This window comes from Aplidium turbinatum, chromosome 4 (assembly GCF_918807975.1).
Source record: "Aplidium turbinatum chromosome 4, kaAplTurb1.1, whole genome shotgun sequence".
Lineage (NCBI taxonomy): Eukaryota > Metazoa > Chordata > Ascidiacea > Aplousobranchia > Polyclinidae > Aplidium > Aplidium turbinatum.
In genome coordinates this window covers 42,176,119-42,195,439 of record NC_137475.1, presented here as the reverse complement: position 1 = coordinate 42,195,439, position 19,321 = coordinate 42,176,119, and the positions used below count along the sequence as shown (strand labels likewise).

The 19,321-nt window shown below is 37.1% G+C and overlaps 2 protein-coding genes and 1 long non-coding RNA gene across 3 annotated transcripts; 1 reads left to right on the top strand and 2 right to left on the bottom strand.

Moving 5' to 3' along the window:
- Window positions 1-553: 553 nt before the first annotated feature.
- On the top strand, window positions 554-5,560 carry LOC145769432 (uncharacterized). The gene is made up of 2 exons (XR_014289011.1): window positions 554-1,273; window positions 3,688-5,560. It is a non-coding gene; the product is annotated as an uncharacterized LOC145769432 (long non-coding RNA).
- LOC145768269 (protein O-mannose kinase-like) lies at window positions 1,590-3,619 on the bottom strand. The gene is made up of 4 exons (XM_082579749.1): window positions 3,470-3,619; window positions 2,967-3,185; window positions 2,519-2,622; window positions 1,590-1,905 (listed from the first exon to the last, which is right to left on the bottom strand). The coding sequence occupies exons 1-4, from the start codon at window positions 3,617-3,619 to the stop codon at window positions 1,590-1,592; spliced, it is 789 nt and encodes a 262-aa protein (XP_082435875.1).
- Window positions 5,561-6,647: 1,087 nt separating the features above from the next.
- Window positions 6,648-14,184, bottom strand: LOC145769691 (protein O-mannose kinase-like). The gene is made up of 6 exons (XM_082581367.1): window positions 14,075-14,184; window positions 13,138-13,289; window positions 11,954-12,109; window positions 10,428-10,646; window positions 9,424-9,527; window positions 6,648-7,148 (listed from the first exon to the last, which is right to left on the bottom strand). The coding sequence occupies exons 1-6, from the start codon at window positions 14,112-14,114 to the stop codon at window positions 6,836-6,838; spliced, it is 984 nt and encodes a 327-aa protein (XP_082437493.1). The 5' UTR covers window positions 14,115-14,184; the 3' UTR covers window positions 6,648-6,835.
- Between the last annotated feature and the right edge of the window lie 5,137 nt (window positions 14,185-19,321).

Sequence of the window (19,321 nt, the reverse complement as noted above, 5' to 3'; positions counted from 1 at the left end):
CGCATTATTAATTTGCTTGATTGAACTTAGGGCAGTATCTTTATACTTTTGTACGATGCAGCATTAGCTAAAACTTATGCTGCATCCGTAGCCCATTTTTACTGCATTTTACTGTGAAAGTAAATGTTTTCCTAGTAGGAGGTACCAATGATAAATGATATTCATATTAGCCATTATTTATTTATTAGTTTATAAATACTAACTGCATAAAATTTACTGTAGACGAAGAGAAAGTGTACTGTTTCATACATATTTTCTAATGGCTTCTGCAAGAGTCGACCAAATTAGTGATGGACCTAAACCAAAGTCAATGGTTCGAGCAAAACGATGGAGCGATGAAGTGGAAAATGCATTTCGGTTTCAAACTGCTGGATATCGAGATGAAGTTGAATATCGATTGATAAGGAAAATTGAAGCAGAAAGGTGGCCGATTGAACCAGGATATGTCAAAAAATTGCAAAGACGTGACGGAACATTTTATTATTACAATCGCAATCGTGAATGTCAAGACAAAGAAGTGCACAAAATAAAATTATATCAATATTAAGTTTCTGCAAGTTTAAATAATTCATTGCAGATACGATTGATTTGTTGTTATGTATTACAATTTGTTGCCAATTGTTTGAAATACAATATAGTCTACTTCATCTATATTGATTTTATTGTCGATGTAGTTCTTCACAGGTGTATTAATACACTGTGAGTTCTTTAAAATTGAGAAAATATGTTTGGTAAATGGCGTATTTCTCCATTTTTTTTGCATTGATTTTTTTACTTCTTTGTTGCAAATGCTTCAGTGGAGAATAGTTTTTAAATTTATGTTGCGCGGAAGAAAGTGCTTGCTTCAAGTTGTATAAAATTGAAGATGAACTGTAATTTTAGACCATGAAGGATGAAACATTAACTCAATGATATTTTTATAGATAAATGAAATCGCATTCTAATTAACTTTCATGACATAAAGATAGGTTTTATGTGTAAGGTTTTTGTTGTTGTTTAATTTGTGTGAAACTGTGGCCTTACACTTACTTTCATATTATTATTAATCCTTAAATGTCAACGTGGACGTTTGGCTGCTACTGTGAAAGAAATTTTGATACTTCTTTTATCACAATTTGTTGTACACTGCAAACTGTTTTGTTTATCCACTGTTTTTTGCATATGTAGATCTTGTGAAAAACACTGTTGCATAATAGCATGTGACTACTGTTTTAAACTAGTATTTAAAAGAAAGAAGTGTTTTAACCACATAGTCATAAGACAATTCCATCAGGTAAGAAATGTATAGCCTATTGTTTCTTTAACTTAATGATAAAATGTGAGATGTAGCCTACAGTACAGTATTTAAAAACAACTGAGGAAATATGAATAAAAAAATTAGGTAATTTCCATCTTTCCTACGTGGATATTGGTGCCAGAAGTTGTTTAGTTTGCACAATATACGTTTGTAGCTTTTTAATTGCATTTATGTTTTCTTTGTTTGTTGGTCTTTACATGTAACATTTCAGTGCAAAGTTAATTGCAAAAAACATATAAATTTTGCATTGCACTACATTTTAAAAAAACACATTTATTTCTATATACTGGTTTCAACCATACAGCTTTTTGTAAAGGTTATAATATTGTGTTAAAACAACATCTGATGGTGGTCGTTTTAAAGGATCTGTGTTTTTACACTTTCTGTGTAGATCTTTCAAATGACTGTTAATGACATGGATTTCCTTTCGAAGAGTTGAGTTGTCTGTGTTTTCATTCAGAAACTGCTTTGATAAACTTGGAATTTTCCATACATCAGACTTGATTGTCGCTGTCTGTCGTCGATTGTGCTTGATGCAATAGGATTGAGAGTAACGTTGCTCAGGGGCCAAGAAGTCCTTATCACTCATTCTACAGCCTTGTTCTGACCTAAGAATGTATTTTGCATTAGTCTCTTATTTTTAACTTTCTTGCTTTACTTTAACAATCATATTTTTTCAACTAGTTTTGAGTAAATAATAATAATGTATGAGATATTCTAAAGTATGGTTCTTATCCATCTTTCAATCACATACAGTAACAAAATAATAAGAGTATTGAAGTCAATAGTGGTGCACTCTCAAGAGTAAAGAGCTACCGGTATGCCATATCAGTGATAGATGAAAATTTCTACTGTTTTATATACAGCATACTAAGCAGCAAATCAAACATCTGGAAACAGTCACATATCATCACTTTAAGGAAATAAATATTTTACCACCAAACTATCATAACGCTATATCAAGCTGACAGCTGTCAGATGCTTTTTTTTTCTTTATGAAAGATCTTGGGCTAATACATGTGGACATCGAATAAGTTGTTCCTCTGCTGTAAGTGATTTACTTTATGGTAGAATTAAAAAAATAACTTAAATCGAGAGCAATAAGTACATTGTAAGAATTTAGCAAAGACTACCGTACTAAATTGTAATTAAACTAAGTATGAAATGCTTTTTCAATCAATTTGCATTATGATGTTACAATAACATTACAGTTTCACTTACAAGCATTTTGGGGTCGAGTTACGTTTTAAGTCATATTGTGGAATTTCATCAATATCTCCCAAAACAATCCGCATATCATCAGTAACAAGATATTGCTCAAGGGCCTGTTTTAAAATGAAGAAAAGCAAAAGATTCAAATTTTTCTATCTGTTGTAACAGATATGAGAGTTGGATAAAATTTTTCGATTATTTACGTGTATTCCTGAGGCTTTTACTTTCAATGTTACACTTTTCAATAAAAAATTGATTATTTTTTTGTAAAATTACAATGTCTCGCTATTTGATGATTACAAGAGTTTCAACTCAGGTTTTGATTGATATGTCGTTGCTATTGGCACATACATCATTAAATTTAATTAATTCATAGTAGGTTATAAGCTTTCATATTCAAGTATTCTCACAGTTGAAATAGATTGCAGAAGTTCAGATTAACATGAAAAACTGTAACCTGGTTTGGATTGTGCAAGTCGCAATGCACTTTTGGCACTCCACTAGCATAATGAAGGAAAACGAATCCCTCAATAATCTGCATGGATAACTTCAACCTTTGCCGCGCTGAGAGTGATTGAAATTTCTGGGTGCCTATAAACTTGTCCAAAGATCCATATTTCCCACAATATTCTGTCACAATGATAGTGTTGTTTCCCTCAGAGCAGTGACCTACCAGCTGAATGCAATGTTAGCTAAAACTTATGACGTTTTATACTTTGAGTTGAAGATTGACACCGGCAAATCAAAGGCTTTGTCAGTCCGAGGACACTGGTTTAAACTAACAACCAACCAACCATTGAAAACTGTACCGCGCATTAAAATTTGTGTTAATATGGCTTTAATCGGACTAGTAAGCCTAAAGTGTTAGCTACAGTTTGGTGCATTTGTGTGGCCTGTCACCTGTTGTAGTTCTTTTTTGCAATGAATGTTTGATAAATTTTAGTTTTAGAAAAATTTCACCTGAATTATATTTCGACTTGGGTGTAGCTTTATCAAGTGGGCAAGTGAATTTCTTGCCCTTGAGACAACCCACGCGTTATCTCGGCTTCTTGTGACAAGCAAAGCAAGCTTAACTGATTTTTCCTTCCATTCGATGGCATAAACCTGCATGTGTAATTTAATGCATTAGATTTTGATTTTATTAACAGTTTTATTTCTATGGTACTCTTTTCTTACAGACAAAGACAATGAGGATTCTTTTTCTCTGATGTTTAAAACATTGAAGGGATTGAGCAAATGAGGTTCTGAACTCACATGAAGTAAATCACCATGAAGGAAGGTTTGGATTAGCTCTATAGAACTCTTAGAGGTATTTTCAGTTTAAGGGAAATCAAATATCAGATGTAGAAACCTTGGATATTTACCATTCGACACATCAACAAACATGTTGGTTGAAAACGAGTTCAAGAAATTTGGGTAACCCACACAGATGGCACCCACATCACAAAGAGGCTATCAAATTAATTGTGCCATAACTTGGTTGTGCCATTACCATAACAAGTAAAAGTACCCGTTTTGCGAGTCCTTTTCCAACCATGCGTGAATAATTGACCATAGGTAGAAGATCTTTACATTTCAGCCACTTCTGACAGTGATTCATTCCTTCCAACTTAAAGTAACCGTGTTCACAAGTGCCTGCACTCTTTCCCACAACTTGCGAATGCTTCCCATTGTTGTTATTGTGATGCATATTTACTTCAGATACAACGTTTTTATCAAGTGGCACATAGCTTTGCACCAGTGTTTGATGGCGTTGCAGCGGTAATTCGGTGCCTGTTGGGAAGCCGAATTGTCTTGACTCAATCTGCTTTTGATGATCCTTATGTTCTCTAATCATTGCTTTTTCATTGAAATGGTCCCCGAAATTGTTGCTTATTTTCACCTTCCTGTTGAGTTGGACGGCGAAAAAACTCGTCGTTGTGACACAGAGAATGATAAATATTATGATTCGTGTAAAATAAACATTAAAAATCTTCATTTAAATCTATCGCTTTTGATTAATCAAAGATGTTAACCTGTAATGTTGACATGTCGTTAAACGTTTTATTAACTATATATTTGAAATATTCACACTGCTTACATTGTTTTGTTCAAAATAACTTTACTACATTTTGATGACCGGTCCATGGAAACAACACTTACCTTGAACCGGTGCGTACTGACGTAAGAACCGTTGACCGCTGTTCTAGACAAGCATTGCGTTTTGTTGATTATGAGTTGATTGCTTGTTCCGACACAAGAACTAATGTTAAGTTACTTGTAGGCAACTTTAAACTTTTAACTCCACTGAAGCTTCTAGCGTTAACTCAACGTCATTGCTAGTACTTTGGTACTGCTCAGCAAGTAAATGAATCTTTTGTTAACGTTGAATCTATGTAAAAATGATCAATTTTCTGGCTTTGTGGTTATGCTTTCTTTGGTCTTACTGGCCTGGCTGCCTAACAAGTCTGGTTTCTCGTGGATAAACGTTCTGTGTTTTGTTTCACAGCCCGTGGGCATTTGTAAGCTGTGCTCAGTGCTTCGTTTCTCAACATATCACCTTTTGAGCGTATGAGATCCTGCATTTTATGTTATCTAACGTAGAAATAACCGATTTCACATCTTTTGGTCACAATTTGAAACACTAACGTTTTACTTTTTCTCTTGCCTTCAACCGCACTGCAATAAATATAACTTCGTAGGCCTAAATGTTATTTTGTATGGTATTCGCTCTGAGGATGCACATTCTCAAGTTGCGCGAAACGTCAGCGAAGCAATAAAATAACTTGCATGTTTCTGCTTTTACTTTCGCATTCGTCAGATTAACGTTGCATTTAGTGCTGGAAAAGATGAGAATCTTGATTTGCACCCAAACGTTTTAGCATAAACAGAATGTCTGCCGAATTTACAATACTTCCTGCGATAAATGGTAACAGCGTAAAGAGTCAGAATAATCAAAACTTGTTATGATATTCGGATTAAAAAACATAGCCTAACTCCCGAACTAAGTTGTTCTTTTTTTCATTTTTGAAATATTGAATTGAATCGTTAATAAAAATAATATTATGGTTTTATTCATTGTCGCTCTACTATTGCTGTAGTCTTTTTTCTTTTAGGGTCTAGCCTCGTTTTTAATTTTTATATCAGGTTTACGATGTCATCACATTATTACCCGACTTATCCTTACTACGTTATGCAAGAAAGAACACAATCGGTACCGTTTTTAAAGTTTTCGGTTTGACCCTAGTTGGATTCGATCTTAAGTTAGATGTAGCCTACCAGAGCCGAAGACGAAACCACTTGGCAACTGAGCTGGTAACTGAATTGTGGGCTAATCTTTTTTGTGCTTGAACTGATTAGGCTACACTCGAAATAACTAACTATTCACTGATTGAATCTTTATTCTCGGACTGAGAAAACTTCTTTGAAAGCTTAACTTGGCAGCTTCGCATACTTGTAGAGGCTTTAAACCACCTACGCAGGCCCGACCTCCGAAATTGACCGAATGAAGTTTCAGCTTGTTGAAGTGTTGTCTGTGAAGTATTCCATCCACTAGAAGCTACCGCTGAATGAAGAGCTGTCCTTGAAATACATTGCTCAAGCGCTCACCCAGAGAGTCGAACCAGCACCGCTCGATCTTTAAGTTTCCTGTCCAAATTGCAACATGATCAAATCGCAAAAGCAACGATAACGGAGAAAAGGCAGTTTCAAAGGAAGGCATGCTTCAAAAAGGGTTCAGAGTCACTGTATACTATAGTGCTGAACATCTAGAGAACGATATTTTTGTTGCAAGAATCTACGTTTGACTCTGACTCTTAAAGTGTTTCTTTTCTATTAAAGAATCGAATGACAAGACTCAAATTCTCACCGACAACACTAACGACAAGTAAACAACAGTGACCATCACAATGTAGATATAAAAATTAATTAATAATTGCGAGCAGTTATTCAATTTGCGATATTCACATCAGAAACAAAATAGCCTAAACGTTTTCTTTGTTGGCCAAGGTTAAAGCAGTGCAATATTTGAAAATATATGACACATAACATAACGAACATAAAATATGATAATATATAATGAGGTAAAAAAATGCTACAAATTGTCACTGACAATTTCTGTGATCATATAGTTATTACTTTCTAAAACCTCTACAGCCTGTTTCACCCCAATAGAGAATCATCAGAAGGTACTTATTCTAAGTAATATCTATTGCTCTGCTTGGCTTTTTTGCTTGGCATTGAGCACTTTCTGTAGTATTTATTGTTTAAAATATGATAACAGTGTAGAAGACTATAGCCTATAGGCTACTAAGTTATTTCTGTATTTCACGTTTTTGATTTCTTGTGCTACCTATTCTTTTCCAATTCATCGTAGATCTTCTTATATTCCTTTAGCACCCAAGATGAATTAGCTCTTCGAGTAAGATTCGTAATTTTGCATTGTTTGTGAATGTAAGCCAACTGCTTGTTTATCAAATGAACTGAGGGCCTGTATTTATCTTCTTGTATGGCATCGTTCAAAATTGCATTGGACATATCAGGTATTTTCCAAACATCAGCTTTGACAGTTGCTTCTGAAAACTTATTTTTCGTTTTGCAATTTCTGGCGTTCTGTAGCTCAGGAGCAAAAAAACTTTCTTCACTCATCCAACACTGTGCTCTAAATACAATAAAAACGTGTCAATGTGAGCGGTGAATGTTAATTAGGCTCTGGTTTATAATCTACAGTTAGCGACTGGTTGGTTTTTGTTTTTTTGGTTGGTTTTTGATAAGTTATTCCTGGCAATTTCGCACGTAGAGGCTTTTGACGCAGGGACGGTTACCGAGATTAGCTAAGTGAAGGTTTCTCTTGTTTGTGAATTAATCTACCCACTAGTTTCGATTGAATGGAAAGCTGTCCAGAAGTGAGTTGCTCAAGTGCACACCCGAGAGTCGAACCAACGATGCTTGATCTTGAGGTTCCTTCGTGTACAAAGTTAGGCGCTTAACTTCTGAGCTAACGGGGTTTACTGTTGGCAGAGATGGGCGTGATCTTGATCTTGAAGATCACTTTTTTTTTGGTGATCTTGATCTTGATCTAAGATCACTTTTTTTTGAGTGATCTTGATCTTGAAGAACTATAAGATCAAGATCACTTTAAAATTGAAGTTTACTTACTAGATAGAGTCATTTTTTTAGAACTCGTACTGTACAAAGTAGTTAGTGGCAACTACTAACATTAAATCACTGTTAATATGATATGTGTCCAACAAAAGACGATTTAAAGTGTCCATCTAATCTGGTCAGTGTTGCCATTTCAAAATTGAAAAAGTTTTCTGTGTTGGTCATAATAAAGAAGTCAACTTCCGTGTACTTTATGTTGACGTATAATAAAAAATGATTTAACTTTGTTTACAATTCCATGTGTGAATTTTAAAGAAATGTTTTCTTTCTTTGACCCAATTTTAGATATTTCAAAAGTCTAGAATGGCGGTGTTAAAAAATCTGGACTCTAGCCGACTTTGGTCATGTAAAGTGGTTTATTGCAGCAAATCAACCAGACCAAGACTTGTTTACGGTCTGAGTATGGAGCGGTTTGTCTGACTGCAAACCTCTGAACTTTTTTGATAGCAGACAACAGTATCAAGGTTGCCAGATGGGTAAATGGTGCAATAAACATTGACATAATACACTAATACAGTGAAAGTTAAAACTACTTAGTAACACAAATAAAAACTCCCACATGAACCAAACTAAAATTTGGTAAAAAATGATACAGTTCAAAGTTTATTTTTATTTATTTATTATAAATAAAAAGTATAAAACTAATTGCAAATTTTGCGACTTTTTCAGAACTACTATAATTAACCTCGGCCTTGGGTGTGACGTTGCGATTCTAGGCAAACTACGTCAACAATTGATAGGTCTAATAGCAACAGTCACTAACTTATTACAATTCTTAGGCCAGCGATCGAGTAGTTTAAAAGTAAAAGTTAGCAATACCAACTATATACCTTTACCCAGGTTGCTTATAGTAATTATTTTTTGCAACATCATTGATCAAAAACTTCATTATTTTTCAAGTACACAAAAAGTGATCTTGAAAGTGATCTTGATCTTCAAGATCACGATCTTGATCTTGATCTTCAAGATCACATAGTTTGGTGATCTTGATCTTGATCTTCAAGATCACCTATTCTTGGTGATCTTGATCTTGATCTTCAAGATCACCAATACTGGTGATCTTGCCCATCTCTGACTGTTGGTAGGCTATAGGCTATGGCCTAATCAATGTAAGTAGGCCTACATATCACAATTACAAGTAGTCTACTTTAAATAACATCTAGCTTTTTTAATTCTTGAAAAAGAAACATAAAACAACTGGATAACATGCATGAAATTTCAAGTTTATTGAAATTCTAATGCAATCATTTTTTACTTTTGTCAATCTTCTGCTTCTTCGTGTAAACCTTCTTCGCCACTTCAGGGGTCGAGGGGCTCTGCCTTTTAGCCTACCACCCTTGGGCAGTGGCGGCGACTCGGTCTACTGTAGATGTTTGGGCAGGTGTCGAGCAGCCACTGAATAGATTCGTCATCCAGTTCACGCAGACCATTCACACCATTTGGCGCATGTTAAGTGGTGCAGTTGCAGATGGTGTGATCTGTGGTTTGTTCCTCCTTGCCACACTCACAGATCGCGGATGGAGCCATTCCCCATTTGTGCATGTTGGAGCGGAATAGTCCGACACCAGTGGGAAAGCGGTTGAGCCGCACCCAGGCCTTCCTTAGCAAAAGCATTCCGGTTGGATGGGAGCTGGTGTCGGAAATAAACCTTTGGAGTCTTGAGGAGTTCTTCTTCAACTACGAGCTCGGCCATTGGTGGTCCGCCCAGTTTTGTCAATTATATAATTGTATACCGTACCGTAAGTTACATGTAAGTTACATAGAGAACTTACTTGCACATAGCTGTGTGATTATTTGCAGGGTCATCTATTGGCAGCTCATCCAAATCATTCAGTACAACGTTTCCATCATCTTTTACCAAAAACTGTCCGAGCGCCTGTAAAAAACAATCAAAACTTACTATGGCCATCATGTTTACAGCAAACAAAACATATTTGGCTATTTAGTCATAATGACTTTTGATGTAGCCTAGCTAGAACGTTGAAAATATAAATTTACTGTTTTTTTTAAAGGCTATGAGTAGAAAAACGATTCTAAGATGTCGTAGTAACCAATAGTCGGCAGCAGTGGCCGAGTGGTTAGCGCGTTGGGCTCGCAGTCGAAAGCCTGCATGTTCGACTCCAACCACCCGTACCTGCTGTTGTTTCTCTGGGCAAGAAACTTTACGATAATTGCCTCTACCCACTGATCGATTTCGAGTAATGGGTAGTACCAAATTTAAGTCATAAGTAGAGTAGACAACCGGAAACAGACATTGCCGTCGGCTGCAGCGTAGGTCAGGTGTATGTCTGAAAGCGTACACCGATGCATAGCGCTCAAGTCCGCTTTCCGCAATGCAGGATAAAGATAAACAAACAAACAAACAAACAATAGCTTAGTAGGTTAACCGCCTAACTTCATCAGCAAAAAACGTCAAGTCCAATCAGCGCTGGTTCGACTCTCGGGGTGTACGCTTGAGCAACGCATTTCAAGAACTGCTCTCCATGCACCGGCACTTAGTGGCTGGAATAATTTGCAGACACCAACACTTCCACAAGCGGAAACCTCACTCTCACTCTGTCAATCGCGGTAAGCGGTCTTGCCTTAGTGGTTTAGGCTAAAGCCTTTACAAGTAGCCTATATCAAACTGCCAGGATCAAACTTTCAAAGCAGCTTTCTCAGTTCGAGAATAAAGATTCCTACAATAAATCAAGCACAATAATTGTAGCTCTATAATATTTACTGCTTTAACTTACCATAGGCTACGTCCCAGAAAAATGTATGTGGCTACCATTACCTGCATTGGCGCATGCAGATCGCAATGCACCTTAGGCGGTCCACTTTCACAGTGTAAATACACAAAGGATTCGACCACTTGTATAACTATCCACAACCGTTCAATAGCAGTGAGCTTTAAAACGTGTCTTCTGTTCACAAATGACTCCAGGGTCCTAAATTTTCCACAATATTCAGTTACCATCATTGCAGTGTTTTCGTCTTCGCAGTACCCGGTCATCTGGCATGAAAATATTACCGATAAGAAACTACAAAATCGATTCACTCTACACTCACTTCACACAGTAATTCACTCTACACAGTTTGAAGCAAAGGTTTTTACAACGTAGTTTTTGTAGTATTTCTTGATATCGTGTCTAGTGAAATCAAAGACCTTATAAAAATGGCACCGGATGTTGCATCGATTTAGAATTGAGGGAATGTTGAGGCTACTAGCGGCGGAGTGTGAAGATATAGGAAAGCTGAAGTCGTTCGAAATGTAGATGTCGAGAAAGATGTTAACTCCGAAAAAATCGTCAGGGTGGAGTGCAGTCTTCGGTCTTGGCAGGAAATTTGCTAAAATATGTGGGAGGAAGAAGGCGAAGAAAAAAGAATGAGAAAAATGTTTTGTTTAGTCACGACAGCGTTCATGTTTGTGGTGGAAAAGAAAAAAATAGAGTAGTGTAAAAAAGAGCAAGGCAACTGATGAGAGATAGAAAACTAATTAACCCTCTAAGTCAGTGGTTCCCAACCTTTTTGTTGTCACGGACCCCTTTAGACAAATTATTAAGTCTGCGGACCCTTACCCAAATTTTGCCTGAAACTCAGATAACATAATATTGACTATTGTAATAATTATGTTACTCAACTACCAGGCGCGAATCTAAGAGTTTTTTTCGGGGGGGCCAGAAAATTTGAAAATCAATTAAAAAGAAAGAAAAAGCTAAACAGCTATGAACAATGACACTACGACATATACGATATGCTAGAAAATAGACATTAAAACAACCATTTTCATCAATTGTGATGCCGAGGGACTAATATCAGCTGTTTAGAGGCATATCAAACCATTTGATGCGGAAACATACAGTTTATCACAAAATTTCGGGGGAGGGGGCCCGGGCCCCTGGGCCCCCCCCATAAATCCGCGCCTGTCAACTACTGTACTGTGTCATATTGCATTGCTGCTATGACTCCTGCGGTAAATATCAAGTTAAACAGTTGCTCAAATAAGAAAATGAATGAATTGTTAAGAAATGTCAGCAGTATTTGAATATTATGGTAACCCGAAGTGCCATGCCGAAACTTTTTCAACGTAAGCAAATTTAATGAGAGAAATGAAAGTAAAAAGATCGCTTTTCGTTTTTTTTCTTTCCAAAATGCATCAAGGTAATCACGGACCCCCAAATGCTTTCTCACGGACCCCCAAGGGGTCCGCGGATTCCAGGTTGGGAACCACTGCTCTAAATAAAAAATTAAAATTTCAAAAAATCTTGAATAGTCGTAATAAATTAATTATTAGCCCACTTTGCCACAAAAACGCTATACCGGGATAAGATGTTTGCTTGGCTGCAGCTCTTTGAGATAATCTGTTCCTATCTTCATTCGTTCAACATTCTTTTGAAATTGCTGTTTGTCTTCTATTGGGCGTGGCGCTGACAGAGCAAACGTTTGGGAATGACCAATCCATGGAACGCGGTAGACCTTTATAGACAAAGTTATTTTGTTGAAAATTTTTATTTGTTGGTTATACATATATCAGCTCTACTCAGTTTATGGTTAATTAGTCACCGCCACGTTAGTTGGTCCGGCCCGTTAGCTCAGTGGTTAAGCGCCCGACTCAAGACCAAGCGGCGCTGTTTCGGCTCTCGGGGTGTGTGCTTGAGCAACGCATTTCAGGACTGCTCTCCATCATTGACACCTTGTGGATTGAATAATTTCCTGGTAACAATACTTCAACAATCGGAAAGTTTACTCTGTCAATGTCGGCAACCGGCCCTGCATCAGTGGTTCAAAGTCTTTTCTACAAGTATGCAAAACTACCAGAAATAACCTGTCAGAAGCTTTGTCAGTTGGATGACAAAAGATTAATATCAACTAACAATGTTCTACTGCTATAGGCTAGTGATTTTCTACATGCGTACCTAGAGATATCAGTGTGGGTCATTTTTTCACCTTCTAACAACCGTGTTTTATTTTGTGCCTATTGTGACACCATAGGCCCACAGTACACTGCGAATCACAGATGCAACTCAACAATGACTGACTTGAATCAAGGATGCAGCTGTGCCTTGGAAAGACACTAAAATACACGAAGATTGACCTGATTGGCTTTTCAACTGCTTGATCTAAATGTTCAACCACCACTCATCGGATCAAACATCACAAAAATTCTGAAAGACCACAATTTATATACCGGTGCGGAATGCGTCACAATAGCCTATCATGTAGAGATTGACTTTTGAAGCAGTCTATATACAATATATTACTTTAATATCATGCTCGCTGTAGCCTACACCTAGGCCTACACTTGAAATTGCGTTACAAGTTAGCCAGCGAAATTATTTAATTGATGTCACGCTTTTTCTAGACTCCAAGCCTATGTAATTTATGCTTGTAGGCTTATTGTTGTAAATTCAGCAAAATTGTTTTAACTATTTTGGCAAAATAATAATTTTATAATTTTGTAGGTATCCGTTTGCTTCGATGAATTTAATCTGTTTTTAGCCTACCTGTTTTGACAAGCCATGGCCGATCTTTTTCGTGTTATTGGTGATGGGAAAGTATTTGCGAATTTCCTCACAATTGAACCATCTCCTGCATCTTTGCTTTTCGTTTGTTTCAAAGAATCCTTTCTTGCAAGGCATCTTGTCTTGTTTTGGACCTGCAAAATTATTTGGATGGTGTTGTCAGCTCAGTCAGGAAGTCTTGAATTTGAGCAACGACTTGAAGGAGGTTTGTCCGAAGCTTGCGGAGAGCACCCCTGTGTCTTGGCAGGACACTTACCCAGGCAGCAAAGAGACCTTTTGTTACATTGATTTAATGTCTGGGTCATGGCATGCTTGAAAGTAGACACGTGCTTTGCCCCCGCGCCCACTAAATCTAAAGCCTCACCCATCTCGTCGGTGATACAACAAAAATTGTGTCTGACTTTGTGTGGTAGCAGCTGACTTTGGTGACCTTTTGATTATTCGCTGTCATCCTTGTTGTGTGAACTATTTACCATTTGTGTTTGTATAATTTTTTTCTTGTCAAAATAAATTAACCTGATCAGACTAACACTAGCCATGGTTGTCTGTACTAATCAAGTAACTATATCACGGGTTTCTAAACGTGTTTTTAGCCTTAGCCATAATCAAACCACCAACGAAGTAGCCTACTGATATCTTTGTCATTTGGCCTAGAATCATTCACATTCAATGTAGGCTACTGTAGTTGAGGTGAGGCTCATGTAAAATCGAAAATTTATGTCGTTGCCTTTACTCGAATGTACGAAGAATGCAGTGTGCTTACTGCTCATATATAAACAATAGGCCTACATAAATTTGTATTCCTAGTAATAACCTATCGACGTTCTGCAATGGATTCGCACTCTTTTTATTATATCCACATCATCATTTTAATATTGAACATTTCCTTCATTTACTACAATTCCAAAGATGTGTCTACCTGTTTTGTGACTTGCATACAGAGTTTTCTTGATGGCCATAGCTGATTGCTCCGATTCTGCTCCGTGTATTGTTGACACTTGGCAGATAACAAAAATTCTTTCACTTCTAAAATAGCAGAAAGTGGCAATCAAAATAATAATGCAGAAAAATAACTGTTTGCTTGGTTTAACTGAGCGCAGCACATTACTCTTGCTATCCATCATTCATTTGGAATCTTATTCTTCATCGTAGCACTTCTACAAGTTTTGCTATAGTCCAGTATTCTTGATGCAAATATTCTGCAAAATAGCAATATTTCCAATTCAAAACGCTAAATACATTGATTCAACGCATCCAGCGTACAAATTGTGAAATTAACGTGTTTACGTTGACAGCTAACGTGATGTAACACTGCTCGTTGAATAACCTGTTTTGCTGTTAGCTAAGTTGAAAGTGCTCCGTCACCATAAGCTCAACTTCTCCGGCAGCCTGCTTGCCTAGGGCGATCAGCAATGCTCAAAAATATTTTCTGTGCTTAAACACTTTTTGTAATCCCAATTGGATTGTTTAAACCTTATCCACTGCAAATCAACATATTCAAAGCTCATAATACCCGGGGACTTAGAAACTCGAAATCTTGGATTTTAGAAAAGTTGCGCTTCTGCCGTTGCATCCAGGCTTCCGATGGTGAAGATTTAGATTAAGTGGACGAGAAGGCAAGAAAGCCAATCTTCGTGTCCACCTTCAGGCATGCGTTTAGGTGTTCTGCTAAAGACACAGCCACATGCTCTTGAGCGGAGTCGAACCGGCGCCCTTTGGTGTGCCGCACCAGGGCTTTCACTACTCGGCTATGCAGTCGACAGTTACATTTAAAAACCAGGTTCGGAAAAGGTACAAATTAGTTGCCATTATGATTTGACTGGATTCAAGTTCTAAACAGTTAACTTCTGCAGACCAAGTTGTCTGTATGGTGCAACGTTTTATCTGCGAATGCAAAATATATTTTTTTGAAAAAGACAACAACCTAGACCGAAAAATCTGTTTTCAAACGTTGAATCAATATAAAAGTAATAATAGGTTGTGTTGTCTGGAAACCCCATTAGCTCAGATCTTTCAAACCAATAACTCGAAAATTGCACGATCAAAATGAGATGCTGCCGTCAAATGATTTAGATAAATCGCAATTTTATTTGGAAACAAAATTGTTATGAGGACTCTTTTAGACATAGGCTTATTATTACAAAAATGTTTGATTTTTATGTGTAAGCCGTACAGCTACTGTACAACAGGTCCAAATAAATTATGATATTTCCATGTATGCAGCTAATTCAGTATTATTGTATGCGTTTGTGTTGATACAAATTTAGCATATTCAATAAAACTTATGCTAAAACCTTACTGAAAGTATTTTCTGGATATGATTCTCAGTTATGCCTTTTTGTCGTTAAAATCCCGGTGCTAGTCAATTTTTACTCGTTGTTTCAAATGTTTAAACTAAAACTTATTTAAAACCAAATAACTAATATCGTTACATCATATTCTACTCATAACTTTAAAAAAAGTATAGGCTATATAAATTTCGATACGATTTTGGTGATTACGCATAGTAGGTTATTTTAAGGTATTTTTTAAAACTTATCTTGATTGAAATGTAGCACAGGATTGTCCTATATCTAGCTTATGAGACTTTAATTTCTTTAAATAAAGTGCAATTTGCAATAAAAATGAAATTTAATCCATACAAAGAAAAATAAAAATTTAATAGTTTAAACCAGTCCTTGTCTGGAATAAAATCGTGATAAAATTTTTCTACATGCGACATTGAAAAACCGTTTTGAACAACTACTGCAGATGATAATATAACTCGCCTGAAGCTAAGCCAACTTAAAACAAGGTTCTCTGCACAACGACTAAAAACTTGAAGTTGTGGAAGAATTTGTAGCACGTTTAGAATTTGACTAAAGGCTGCTTTTTTATTACAAACATAATGTTGAAGCAATATATTTAAGTAGAGATAGTTTTACGCAATAATGCAGCAAGTAAGGTGACTACAAAATAAGCAGAGAGAGAAGTTTATTTCAAAGCAGTTAAAAGATATATTTGAAACATCATAGTCTATGGTGAACAAAGACCTATGTTTTTTACTGCATTAGTCAGCCTGTAATAACTGCATTAATGTAAGGAAGCTTGTAACGAAAATGCAGTTCACATACCCAACTTAAAAACGACATAGCTTATGCTTGTATAAAGGTTGGTTGGTTTTTGAATCTTTATCCTTGGACTGACAAAGCCTTGACAGGCTATTCCTGGTAGTTTCGCATACTTGTAGAGGCTCTTCACGCAGGGCCGGTTACCGAGATTGGCAGCGTCAAGTTTTCCGATTGTTGAAGTCTTGTTGCTGGGGAATTATTCCATTCATTATGTGCCGCTAAATGGAGAGCAGTCCTGAAATGTGTTGCTCAAGCGCACACCCGGAGAGTCGAACTAGCTTAGTAAGATTTGACAGGGAATCCATGGGATAGTTTTGGGTCCAGGCTCGAACGTTTTGCCATGAAGTGGATGTCTTAAATCCATGTCCTGACAAGATCTTTCCTTTCTGCTGGTCACGCTTCTTCTGATGTAGGGGGGATGCAATTCCGGACAGAATGGGTAGCGACGTGATGTTGGTTAAATGAACAAACGTTGACAAACGTTGGTATGTCGTGTGTCTCGCTTAGGATTTATTCAGCCAGTGAGTGGATTGAAGTCGATTGCACAGTCGAGCGGTGAGAGACTGGCTAGGCGTTTGAAAGGTTGCCTGTTTGACACCGCTTAAGAATATGTGGCTGTGTCTTTGGTAGAGCACTTATAGGCATGCCTGAAGGTGGACACGAAGGTTGGCTTCCTTGCCTTCCCGTCCACTTAATATAAATCTTCAACAACCAACTGGGCGTAAGGCAGGATAGTGGATACGACTAAGGTAGATTGACATCTTTCTGAGTTATAGCAGTGGTTCTCATGGACGAATATAATGAGTTGTTGATGGAGCTATTCTTTCTTCGACGCTGATGCTGCTTGTCATAAAGCTTTCAACACTAATCTGGAAAATGTTGAGCTTTTACTTGATAGTTGCTTTCTTTGTTCTCTGGGAGCCGAGAGCTTATGAGATAAAGATAAACTTTTTTCTTTTTACAACCGCGAAGACCTCTTGATGTATCACTGCTTTTATTATTTGTACGAGGGTGGCAGTTGAGTTGGCCCTGTGGTCTTTCGTTGTAATCCTAGTACCAGCACCACATTCCATGTATTTATTTATGTAGGCCTATTTATACTTGCTGTAGTGCTAAACCAGATAAAAACGAATCTGAATCTGCATATTGTCATTATCCTGATTTTAGCTCAGTTATGGAGACTGACTACCAGGAGGATAATAGCATGGGTCCCAGTTTTATCAAACCGTGAATTTTTTCATCCCAGTTTTGTCTAATACCGAAGTGAGACGTTCGTTTGCTTTATGTAGCCATTAGATAAAGCTTCTTAGTAAATTTGGCGTTATAGACTAATTTATTCGGTCCAGAGTAAAATTAGTAGGCTAAACAAAACAATATTGTGCGACATTAATTTCATGCAGCACCACAATTTTTCAGATGAGACTAGAATCACAGCAATATAAACTTGGCTTTTTTATTTTGCAATGCTTGCAGTGACTTAAAGAGTTGTCTGACCATGTGGAGTGTCAGAGCCAGCATTCCTTTGCTCTTCCACATGCTTTTGTTTCAAATGTTTGTTGTTACAATTTACTATTACACTTGGGTGAAAGAAAGTTCGACTTGTAAAGACGCATTGAAGCAAGAACAACAAAGCATAGTGGGACAAATGCAACGAAGTGGAACTTATTATGACCGTGTAGAACAAAATAGAAGTGAAATAAATTACACAACAGGTCTATGCAACAAAGGTTATTTCCATGAAAAAGGGACTAATAAATGTCATCAGTGGTTTACATGTAAAGATATTTACAAGCACTTTCTGAGAGGGGAAGAGAAAGATGTCGTTGGTCGTGGAGCAGCAAAACTGGTAAGATTTGAGTTTTTTTTTCCTATTGGAATCATGGTTGGTTGGTTTTGAATCTTTATCCTCGGACTGACAAAGCCTTTGATATGTTATTCCTGGCACGTTCTTTTATAGTAGATTGTGGAGCAATGCAGTAAATAAATTGCAATGGTATTGAATGTTTTAAATGCAGAGCAACAGTTTTGGTCTTTGGGATTGACAAAGAAGGACAGAGTAAAAACTGAAATCATCAGATAAAAAGTGCAAGTTGAAGAGCTGGAAAAGAAGCAGAGAGAAACACGCCTTAAATAGATGGATCATGTTGTAAAGCAGGGGTGTCCAAAGTTCTACACTGTTACCAAAGATCGTCGGAGGCTTTTAGCTCGCAGGCACTTCCACATTATCAATTTCTGCCCATCTGGGAAAACAATTGGAAGTTGGGAAAAGAAAGCGAGGAAGGCAGAGAAAAAGGTGGAGAGGTTGTATGACAGAAGATATGGGAATAGTGGGAGTGAACGAGAAAGATGCTGCTGGCAGAGTGATGCGTAGGACTGCAATCTGCACAGGCGTCCCCACTTGAGGTGGAAATAAAGCCAGAAGAAGAAGAAGAGGCTACTACAGAACTGGATCTGGAACGTATAATTATTTGAGTTAAACTTTTGGGTAGAACCAATAAGGTGCGTGGAAGTTGAGGTGCCATAGCAGCTACAGTAACATGCAGAATCAAGCTTTTAAAGAGTCTTCTGTCCGATAATACTCTCACGATCAAGTAGCCTAATCAATTAGTTGAGAAGCTTGGCAAAAATAAACTTGATGAAATAGACTTGTGGCGTGATATTATTTGTTGTAATATTTTTTGCTTTCTTATAAGGTATATCGTGTTCCTTGGATGCACCATTCCATGTCTTTTGCTTTGTCCATCACTTTTCCTGTGCGGAACATTACAAAACTGCCATGGATAGTTCCCCGGATGAAGAAAAGTTTGTCAACTTTAATGGACTTACAACCGAACCAACGTGTTATCCCGGTACTTTGGTCTATGGATCATCAATTTTAATCGTGTCATAGCAACGTGTTTGTTAAATATTGTGCTGTGCTCTTATTTACAATATTTAAATCGAACCGATGTGGAATTGCTGTAGTCGCGTTATGAGATGATGTCATAACTACCAACTGTGTTGCCTTTTGAAAACTAAGAATTGCGCGTGAAGTTTAGTTCAGCAACCCATAGGCC

Bases quoted from the DNA above. Each gene is read 5' to 3' on its own strand.
- LOC145769691 (XM_082581367.1), bottom strand. From the start codon at position 14,114: ATGGCCATCAAGAAAACTCTGTATGCAAGTCACAAAACAG. The intron at 13,290-14,074 runs GTAGACACATCT...ATAATTTTGCAG, and splicing joins GTATGCAAGTCACAAAACAG to GTCCAAAACAAGACAAGATG. The intron at 9,528-10,427 runs GTAATGGTAGCC...TGTTTTTTACAG, and splicing joins ATCTGCATGCGCCAATGCAG to GCGCTCGGACAGTTTTTGGT.
- LOC145768269 (XM_082579749.1), bottom strand. From the start codon at position 3,619: ATGCAGGTTTATGCCATCGAATGGAAGGAAAAATCAGTTAAGCTTGCT. The intron at 2,623-2,966 runs GTTACAGTTTTT...ATTTTAAAACAG, and splicing joins ACTTGCACAATCCAAACCAG to GCCCTTGAGCAATATCTTGT. The intron at 1,906-2,518 runs GTAAGTGAAACT...ATACATTCTTAG, and splicing joins AACTCGACCCCAAAATGCTT to GTCAGAACAAGGCTGTAGAA.